The sequence below is a fragment of the Sesamum indicum genome, linkage group LG6 (assembly GCF_026168435.1).
Source record: "Sesamum indicum cultivar Baizhima isolate 11 linkage group LG6, ASM2616843v1, whole genome shotgun sequence".
In the NCBI taxonomy this organism is placed as follows: Eukaryota; Viridiplantae; Streptophyta; class Magnoliopsida; order Lamiales; family Pedaliaceae; genus Sesamum; species Sesamum indicum.
The window spans coordinates 4,060,546-4,071,172 of NC_142662.1; the positions used below are offsets into that span (position 1 = coordinate 4,060,546).

Genomic DNA, 10,627 nt, shown 5'->3' on the forward strand with positions numbered 1-10,627 from the left:
ATTTGATAATTTTATAGATTTAAAAAATTAAAAATGAGAAAAAAAAACTTAAATATTGGCTAGTTTATCCTAAAAAAAGTTAGAATTTGGTAATATTTTCATCAAAAAATGGTTAGAGGAACCAATATGTGACTAAAACTAAAGTTCAAAATGCTAACACCGAAAAATAAAGTTATTAGACTATAGTGATTTTAAATGCAAACTTAAGAGACTAGCTGTAATACTTACCCTATAAAATATTATTTGAAAATGTGTATTACCAATAATATATTGAGTAATAATTCAAGAATTATCATTAAAAATATATATTAAATAGTAATAATTTTGATCTTATCACAACATAATTATTCATGATAAGAACTGTACATGAAATTGCCACTATAGACAATTAAAAGCTGATTTATAGTGACATAAAACAGATGTAATTACGAAAAATAATTTTTATCACTAAATTTTCATTATATATATATATATATATATGCATCATTAATTGTTTCAATGATACGTTTATAATACATAATTTCTTTGTCACTAATTTTTGTGAGTAAATATATATACAATAATTCTATTAAAATTATAAAATTCTGTGTTGTAACAAAATGAATTTTTTATTATTTATATAAAAATAATGATAATTTTAAATTATTAATTATTTTGTTTTAACTCTAATATTCTATTTTTTTTATTTAGTGTATAAAAATGAAACGCGTATCTGGGTATATATGTGGAATTACAAGAAATAATATCATTAGTAATAATACAAATTTCTTATAAAATAGTGGCATTAATTGCTATTGGCTAGTTTATAGTAGCAATGAATTGAGTAAGAAAAAATATTTATTTGACAATCAATTTATTGTTGATTTTAGCATCAATATTTTTTGTTGGTAATTTCTCTAGAAGTTTTACTGATTAAAATATTTATTAGTAAACTTTTCTTTTCAACATTTAGGTATTTTACCAAGCCTAGTTACGAAGTTTTACAACATTAAAATTTTTGAGGTATTTGTGAGTTACAACTGGAGCCGGCTTAATGTATAGAAAATATTGTATTATAATACCCGTTACGATAGAGGTACAACAGCCAAATTTTAACGGCTAGATGGCCATTCCTAATTGTGTTCCCAATGCCCGTTCCAAATTGTATGGTATTTTAATGAAGTTTCCAATAAGAATGGTTCGGACAAAATGCATAAAATCCCCCTGTATTTTAAAAAGTATGCTAAAAAACCCTCCTGTTATGAGAATAAGCTAAAAGCTCCCCTGTGTTTTGTAAAACTCAGCTCAATTACCCTCTCTTCGTTAAATCCAACTAACGGTGTTAATTTTTTAAAAAATGACCGTTATATCCTTACTTAATATACATTATTTTTTATTTTAATGACCGTTGGATCTTCTTTGATCAAATATTGATCGTTAGATCTAATCAATTAATCTCAACTGTCAAATTTTAAAAAAATAAAAGGTCTAGATTCAATAAATTATTTAACTTATATTATATATAAATAATTTAAAATTTTAAAATATATTATCATTATATATTAAAAAAAAACTAGTACCCCACCCTATTCCTTACCCCCCCCCCCAACCATCTCGTCGCAGCAGCGCACTTTATTAAAATTATTGTATCTTTGTAAATTTTTTATCAAATTAAGTGAGGCCAGTCTGGTTAGAATCGTCTTGAAGAGACGAGTCTGATGGTGGTGGTCTGAGACCGAGATTCAACCGAACGGAGACGAATAGATGAAAAACATGTTCTATAGTCGTGGCTTGAGCTCAGTCTCTCTGATTGACGAAAACTCAAATTGAAGGTATGAAAATATTCATCTTGAAGAGAGGATTCGAATGGTACCTTTAGCCATTGAAAACTCATCCTGACAGCGCCGGAAACTTAGACGAAAAAGGGGCGAATTTGTTATGTTTTTCTTTTTTCACAAATTTTTTAATTAATCTTAATTATATTAATTAAAATATGCTTTAGTTAATTTAGAATATTTTAAATAATTATAATATTTAAATTTTTTAGGTAATTAAGAATAATTATAATAATAATTATTGTAATTAAATATATATTGTAATTAATTAAAAATAATTTTAGATTTAAGAATTATAAAATTATTTAATTTAAATATAATTTAATTTAATATTTAATATTGAATAAATTAAATATAATTTAATATTTCATTTTAAATTATAAAAAATACAAAAATAAAATAAAAGTAAAGAAAGGGCATTTTAATAAAAAATACCCAAAGAAAAGATTAAAAAAACAGTTAAAAAATACCCCAAGTGCACAAAGAGCGGGTGTAATACACCTTCCATTGATTACTAATGGAAGGGGTGTTTGTTGCTGAGTTTTATAAAATATAAGGGGGCTTTTAGCCTATTCTCATAATTGGAGGATGTTTTTTACATACTTTTTAAAATACGGGGGTGTTTTGTGTATTTTATCCGAATGGTTTTGTACATGTACGGTTCCGACAAAATCGTTCCAAAGTATATGGTACTTAGGTGAAATCTCCAGGAGGAATAGTTTTTTTTTTAATTTTATCGTTTCAAAATCTGTTCCACCCCTACAAAAAAGAAGGAAAATTCACAAAATGGAACGGTTATTTCGATTTGACCGTTCCAATAAGAGTTCCTCAATAATTTTATTTGACGCCACCGAAAAAAAAAAGTAGAAAAATTCAAATATTAGAACGGTTATCTCAAATTGACCATTCCAAGAATTGTTCCACAATAATTTCATTTACCCCCCCCCCCCAAAAAAATGTGGAAAAGTTACAACTTGGAACGGTTATGTATTAAGACACCGTTTCAAATTATATCTTTGAAAAATCATTCCTAACTTTAATTATCGGAACCCTTCCAAATTTTAAAATAATCGTTCCAGAACATTTTAAACGTATATCTAGTATAGATTTTGGTTACGATATCTAAATATCCGCGAGTCGAATTAATTTCAAACTCGAACTCGTATAAGATTCTATCTGTTTGAATATATATAACATTATGATTTAAAATCACAAAGCGATTGTTGGTTACACCATTTTGAATCTCGCTTACTACAAATCAGATACGATACCTAAATATCCATATGACAAAAATGTCCAAAATTTCATCTAATGTAGTCTTTTGTCTATTTAATCATATCTAAAGGTCTGATCAAAATTTCAACTGGCCGAATGCTAGTTACATCTATATAATACTAACAAATTTGAATATACAAATATACTTCATATAGTGAACATACACCATTCTCATGAAAAAATACTTTATGTTTTCAATGGTTTTAATCCATTCATTGTATATTTTTCTTTGCTCATTAATGTGTCTGATGCTGATCTTTCTTAATTTTTATTTGGAACTTTAATAGGAACAGTTTTTAACAATAAGAACTGTTTTGTAATACAATATCATTTTTTGGTAAAACAATGTTATTTTCGTAGTTTAGGAACGGATATGGGAACTGTTTAGTAAATAAATGACCGTTCCAATAGAAATTTAAAAAATTTACTATTCCAAACAAATCAAAATGTCATCGTTTTGCTAGTAAAACAGTGTCGTTTTCACTAGTATAGGAACGATCTTATGAACAATTTTGGAATACTTGATCGTTCCAAAATTTTAATATATAAATGATACTTAGCATAGTTTTTGTTCACTCTACAATCACTCTCTCTCTCTCTCTTTCTCTCTCTCTCTCCGTTCGCCCCTGCTCACTGCCGTTTCCTCTCCCCGTTCGCCGTTGTTCACTATCATTCCCCATCGTTGCCTGTCGCTCCCCACCACTCCCCGTTATTTTTAAAAGTTAGTATTAAAAATAAATTTTTATTATTCTTTTGTGAAATATTGTGGATATTCTGACTATTATTTTGAAATTTTCTGTGATGTTTTATTTTTCTAATTTTTTCTGATTTTTAAAAATGCATTTTGTATTAAAAATTTGTTTGAAAATAATTTTTTGAAATATTAAAAATTTGTGAAATATTTTTTGAAATTAAATTATTTTATAAAAATATTTCAAAATAAGTTTTCTAATTTTTTATGTAAATTCTGTAATTTTTGAAAATTATTTTCTGATATATTAAATTTTTTTTGGAAAATAATTTTCTCAAATAATATTTTTTAAATATTTTCTGAAAGTAAATTATTTTCTGAAAATATTTTCTCAAAGTAAATTATTTTCTAAAAATATTTTTTTTTTGTAAATTGTGTAATTTCTGAAATATTAAGAATTTTCTGAAAATAATTTTCTAAAATATATTTTGAAATTAAATTATTTTCTGAAATTAAAATAAATTTTCTATTTTTTCTATAAATTGTGTAATTTCTGAAAATAATTTTCTGAAATATTAAAAGTTTTCTGTAAATTGTTTAGTTTTCGAAAATTATAAATTTTTAATTTATGAAATTGTTGTGTAAATTCTATAATTATTGGGTAATTTTTGAATTTTCTTATTTTTTGACAAATTTTCTGAAATATTATCTGAAAAATCAGAATATATTTTTTCTGTAATTTTTTTTTGTAATTTAAGAAATATTAGAAAAATTGTTGAATTTAGTACACATTTTAAAAAAATATTTGAATTTAGTTCACATTTTAGATTATTTACATAATAATTAGCATAATTAAAAAATTAGGATAATATTTTTAGTATTACAGTATTTACATAATAATTAGCAAAATCACAAAATTAGAATAACATTTAATAATTATAATATTTACATAATAATTAGGATAATATTTAGAATATTTACATATTCAATTTATGAAATTCATGCAGGCCAACGCTTCGACTGTCGGCTCATCACAACTCAACGCCTCGACCAACGGTCCATCCAGCCTCCGCGGACCCTCATGCCCCAAACGATGAGAAATGGACCTCGCTGATGAGGGGCAGGTTGTGGATTAGTACTTTCATTAATATTTGTAAACAAATAATTTTATATTAATATAATTTTTTTGTAATTATCCATATTTTAATGTTAATTGTATTCAATTATTCAATATTTATTTAATTAATCAAATTAATACAAATAATTAATTTTACTAATTAATTATAAATAAAAAATTATTATTTTAAAATAATCTTTTTTTAATATATACATAATTAAAGAACGGTCTTCGGAACGACCGACAAAATTGTTACAACGACGATTTTCCTAATAAAGGACAAATTCGTTTCTAAACATATTCCAAAATTAACGACTAAATATCAAATATTCCATTCCAAACTATAATCCTACAACAGTTACAATAATATTTCTTATGTCTATTCCAAAGTATGGTTCAACTTCAATCTAAAGTACGTTCCAAAGTATATCATCTGGAGACACAACCACCGTGCCAAATTTATGTTAGTATTGCAAAAATCGCTTCAAATCATTTTTAAGAAAATAAAGAAAACTGTTCTAAAATAAAATATATATTCCAGATAAAGAAATTATATTTTATATGGTCATGTAATTAGTAAATGCAGTTATTGTACATGTGGTATGAATACCGATACAAATTAGAAACGGTATCTGCAAAATCATTCCTAATTATTTGTAACACCGTCTATTAGGACGGAAGGCTTTTCGTTCCATAATCGTTTAAAAAGTTGGTTCATAGTAATTCATCCTTAAAAAAATCGTTCATAGCATTAAAAAAAACAGTTCCTAAATCTGGTGCAAATCCCGCAAATTTTTGTCGTGAAATTAATAGTTGTAGTAAAAATTTATTAATCACGGCCACACAGTGATTGTAGATCGTGATTTTTTAAAATAAATTAAGTTTTTACGTCAATTTTTATTTAACCGTGATTAATAATAGTTTTTACCATTGGTTTAATAACTATTTACAAAAAATGTATCATTTAAAAATTCGCGCAAGTAAATATGTTTTCTATCGGTAATGTTTTGTTCATGCATATTTAACGTTAGTTCATTTTGGGTAATCATTTATTTTTTTTCTTTTTTCTATTTTATTAGTTATATAAATATAATAAAAAATTAAATTATACATAAAGTATGCATAGGCTGCTTGTATAGAGCTAATATTGGATATTGAGTAAGTGGGGAAAGGGAAAAGAATTCCTGAACAGTTTGCCTACTTTAGGGGAATGTTTGTGGGACCCACTGAATGACCAAAAGAGAGAAGGGTTTGTCAGATCTTTCTCAATCTTTCAAGATGAAAGAGAAAGGGAAACATGGCATGGGGAAGTAATCATTAACCCCATTTAAAACAGAAGTTGTACCACTTCATCTATTTGTTAACAATATCACCAATTTGTAGGACACCGTTAAGAAAAAAAAATAAGAAATATATATATATATATTTGAATTATTTACTATGCTGTAAATTAAAAGACTTAAAAAATTTTAATAACGTTAATAGTTATTTATTTTAATTAAATATAATTAATACAAAAATTTAAATATGAATCATAAATCAATATTTATTGTTATTTTAACTATAATTAGAAATTGTTCCAACTTTTAATTATTACTTATATTTTCACCTTATTTGCACAAACAACAACTAATAATTGTTGCACAATTATAACTAAGGATTGTCCGTCATGATATTTTAAATTTAATCATAAAAATTATACATAATGAAAAAAATCATATTTCTTACTGTGGTAAAACCTTTTCTTCCGTATATATATATATATATATGTATATATATTCACACTAATATAAAAAGAAAAGACCATTCATACTCACAAAGCGCAGTTAGTGACAGTATCATACTAATTTTTTGTGAAGCCAAATAATTTAATGACACTGCCATACCAATGAGATAACTAATTTATTCAATTTTTTAAATTTTATATTAACTGATAAATTAATTTTTTTTCTTTTTTAATGTAATATATTATTATATTTTATTTTTATTTATAATATATTTTAAAGTGTTATTGATTGTTTATTATATGTATGTAAAAACAAGATAATACAATAACCAGCACCGTATAAAAAAAGGGTTACTTCATCAAATGAAATCTCAAACAAAAATAGATACACAAGTTGAATAATATTCAGTATTGTTCAAAGTAACCGAAAGATCTAATTGGATGCAAATTAATCATATCGCTAATGAACATCATTTATTATGTTTTTTTTTTTTTTTACAATCTAAAGAAAAATAATCATTAATTATGTAATTCTTTTTAAAAAATTTAATCACTATTCCTTGTTCCAAATTTAAGATTTCTTCCGTCTCCCTTTTAGAATGCAATATATATTTCCTAATTAAACAACATGACATAATTATTTTTAACCACTAATTTTAAGAATAAAAATGAATAAATGTATGAGATTATATTCCCACTATTTCAACGTCCACTAACTTCAAATTTGAATGAAATGAGATTCTTTGTTATCATCATGAGGATGGAGGGAATCATAATTATCAGCTTTTAAATGAAAAATTAATATAATCATCACCAAACACAAAGACGCATTAAGAGAATTAAATTAATGGAAAAAATTGCAAATTACCCCCTGTAATATAAGAAATAAGCAAAAAATCCCATATAAAAAATATAATAGCAAATTACCAATGTATTTTAGAAAATGAAGCAAATTATTCCACTACCTAAACTGTTGACATGGGGTAATTTGCGTCTTTTTTGAAATATAGGAAGGTAATTTACTAATTCTTTTTTCACAAAAAATATTTACTTATTTTCACATGTCATAAGGATAAATTACATTTAACCTTTAAATTAATTATCGGCAACATTAGTTAACATCGCAAATATATCTAGAGATGCTCAAAGTAATGAAAGAACTGTGCAAGACTGACTATTTTTCATCAAAAAGCTCAATACAAAGTCCAGTTCAAAAGTAACAATATTGACACTCAACACCCTGAGTTCAATATTCTTTCCCTTATTTATTTATTTATTTATTTTTTTTTGGGGGTTGTGGAAGAGTTTTTGCAATTACATAATTAATAATAATAATAATAATAATAATAATAATATAATTCTTCAAACACAATATATATCTTGGCCCTTCAAAAATCAGGGCTTCAATTCTCCATCACTGATCACAGTTGATAGTACTGTCCTAATCACTACTACTTATTAAACTGATGAAGCCATTTATATAAAACAAGCTTCTTCAATACCCAAACACATGGGTAATTAATTATTATAATAAAGATAATTAAGCCTAATTTGAACCCTAAAGAAGATAATCAGTAGAGAGGATAAATAGATATATCCGTATAAATATAACTATACATATATATATATATCCCTGCAGGTACATATATACCCCATAAGTAATTTTTTTTTTTTTTTTGTGTGTGTGTGTGTTTGTGGAAGAAATTAAACCCAAACAAATGATGACCACCCCACAATGAGACACCAAAGGAACAGACCCAAAAAAATATATAATTATAAGTAAAAATAAAATATAAATATAATTCCTGGAATATATATGGGGTGTGTGTAATTATAATATTATTTAATTTTAAATCAGTGTTTACCATGATCCTCCACCTATCACTCCATTCGGCCAATAACCAGATCCAGCATCTCCATGTTGATCTCTACTTTCTCCACCATCATTTGTACTATTTGAGACCTGTTTCAAGCTCTGAAAGGGAAACAGAAGCTTCCCACTAGATTCTTGATCAACTCCATGGACGAAACTCCCATAATTGCTGCTGCTTCCAAGCCCATCAATGGAGAAGCTGAGAGGAGGCTTATTAAACTCAGTTAAACTGGAAAACCCTGATGATGATGAAGAGTAATTAACTGCGTTTGGATCATGATTTGTGGAATTGGGAATTGGGACTGGGAAAGAATTCAAAATCCTTGTTGATCCTGTTCTTGTAATCCCGCTCAGAAGCTCCAGGGCTGAGAGATGATGATGATGGTGGTGATGATCTGATGAAGATGAAGAGCAAGGGTTTTGTAAATCTTTGCTGGCTTCAAAGTTTGGGACTTGGATAAGTTCATTTATGGCCTTGAAGTCATTCGCGGTTGATGAGATCAGTCCGAGGTCGAGATCTTGGGTGTCGTGGGCACTGTTTTTAGGGTTTTGGTGTTGTGGGATTATCAAATCAGGGAGTTTCTTGGATGTATAATTTGCAGGAGAGGGAGAAGGTGCAGTGAAGGATGATGATGATGTTGTTGTTGATGTTGATGATGATTTCTTGTTCTTTCTTGAACCCCCTCCGACAGGGATGTTTCGGAGAGACCCACCTGCAGTCCAGTACCGTCTGCATGTCTTGCAGAAGTATCTTGGCTGTGAGAGGCTGTAGTTGTTGTAGTAGCAGAACTTAGTGTTGGTGGAATTGCACCTGGGACAGTTCAAGGCTTGCTCTCTTTGAGGTCTACCTATTTTCCTCTCCAATGAAGATTTTGGACATGTAGTATTGGCTGTTACTATCTCTTCCATTGGTTTCACCACTATATCCTTAAGACCAAAAAGGCCCAGAAATCAATTTTTTTGGCACAGAAGAAGGCTCAACATATATTAAATACAAGGAATTGAAATGATCATCAGCAGCAATCCATAAAATTCTTGAGAGCAGTACAAGTCAAAGATGCAAGAACAAGAGCCCAATAACAAAGACAAAGTAATTTACAAAAGTTATGGACAAAAAAAGGCTAATGATACATCAAATACAAGGAATAATGAACAGCAGCACAAACCCACAGAATTCTTGACAGCAAAAACTAACTCAAGATGCAAACGAAAAGGCCAACAAAATCAAAGTAATTGATCAAAATTTTTGTAAATGATGAGCAGCTGCAGCAACCCACAGAATTCTTGAGAGCAAAAAGAAAAAAAATTAAAGATGCATACAAGGAGAGAAGAAATTAGTACAAGAAAGTCAGCTTTAATTAGTTTGCTTTAAACTTTTTGAATTCAAAGATCATAAAACAAGGAAAAGGGAAAGATTAAGCAATAATACCAAATTAAATCTTTTTCCTTGATATCTAGCTTCTTGCGAAAGTGAAGTGCAACGTTCACACACACACATATATATATGGAAGAACCAAAAGTAGAAAAGGGAGTAGAAAAGTTAGCTAGCTCGGTGGGGGGGTACGGTGTATGAAATACGAAGAGTACTGCATATATATGAATCTTTATACAAAGGAAATTGAGCTGAAAAGTATTATAAACCTCATCAAGTCATTCTTGATGAAGTTATTACATGGACAGAGAGAGAGAGATAAGGTGATGGGATCTCTGTACCTGAGGCCATTGAGCAGTATCCATGGATGAAGAGAGAAGAAGAAGAAGAAGAAGAAAAAAGAAAGGAGAAGGTATATATTTGAGAAGGAAAAAAAACACCTGCTTTCTTGCAACTGCTATAAAAAAGCAGGAAAAGGAATGTTTGAGATGATTTATTGATGTTCTGTGTGCTCTGTGTGTGTTTTGTGTGCGTGTGTGTGAGAGAGAAGGAGAGAGAGACCTATGTCAATTGTCAAGTACTAACCTTCCTGAATTTTTCTTCTTAACCAAAATTACTCTTTCTTTTTTTCCAATTTTATTTTTTTTGAAAACATCTTTTCCACTTCAAAATGTATGGTTTTCTCAATTACTTTTGTTCTATATTTTAGAAAAAGACCCCAATTAATAGGAAAACTTATATTATTCTTCCCCCAATTTA

At 27.6% G+C, this 10,627-nt stretch overlaps 1 protein-coding gene across 3 annotated transcripts; it reads right to left on the reverse strand.

Annotated features, from left to right (window-relative positions):
• Positions 1 to 7,970: 7,970 nt before the first annotated feature.
• Positions 7,971 to 10,402, reverse strand: LOC105179111 (dof zinc finger protein DOF1.8). Of its 3 annotated transcripts, none has more exons than XM_011102708.3 (2): positions 10,210 to 10,402; positions 7,971 to 9,416 (listed from the first exon to the last, which is right to left on the reverse strand). In XM_011102708.3, the coding sequence occupies exons 1-2, from the start codon at positions 10,217 to 10,219 to the stop codon at positions 8,485 to 8,487; spliced, it is 942 nt and encodes a 313-aa protein (XP_011101010.1). In that variant the 5' UTR covers positions 10,220 to 10,402; the 3' UTR covers positions 7,971 to 8,484. The 3 variants fall into 3 exon arrangements, with proteins under 3 accessions (XP_011101010.1, XP_011101009.1, XP_020546890.1); XM_011102707.3 differs by having other exon boundaries at positions 7,971 to 9,423; positions 10,210 to 10,401; XM_020691231.2 differs by lacking the exon at positions 10,210 to 10,402 and adding an exon at positions 9,926 to 10,179 and having other exon boundaries at positions 7,971 to 9,423.
• Positions 10,403 to 10,627: the final 225 nt, after the last annotated feature.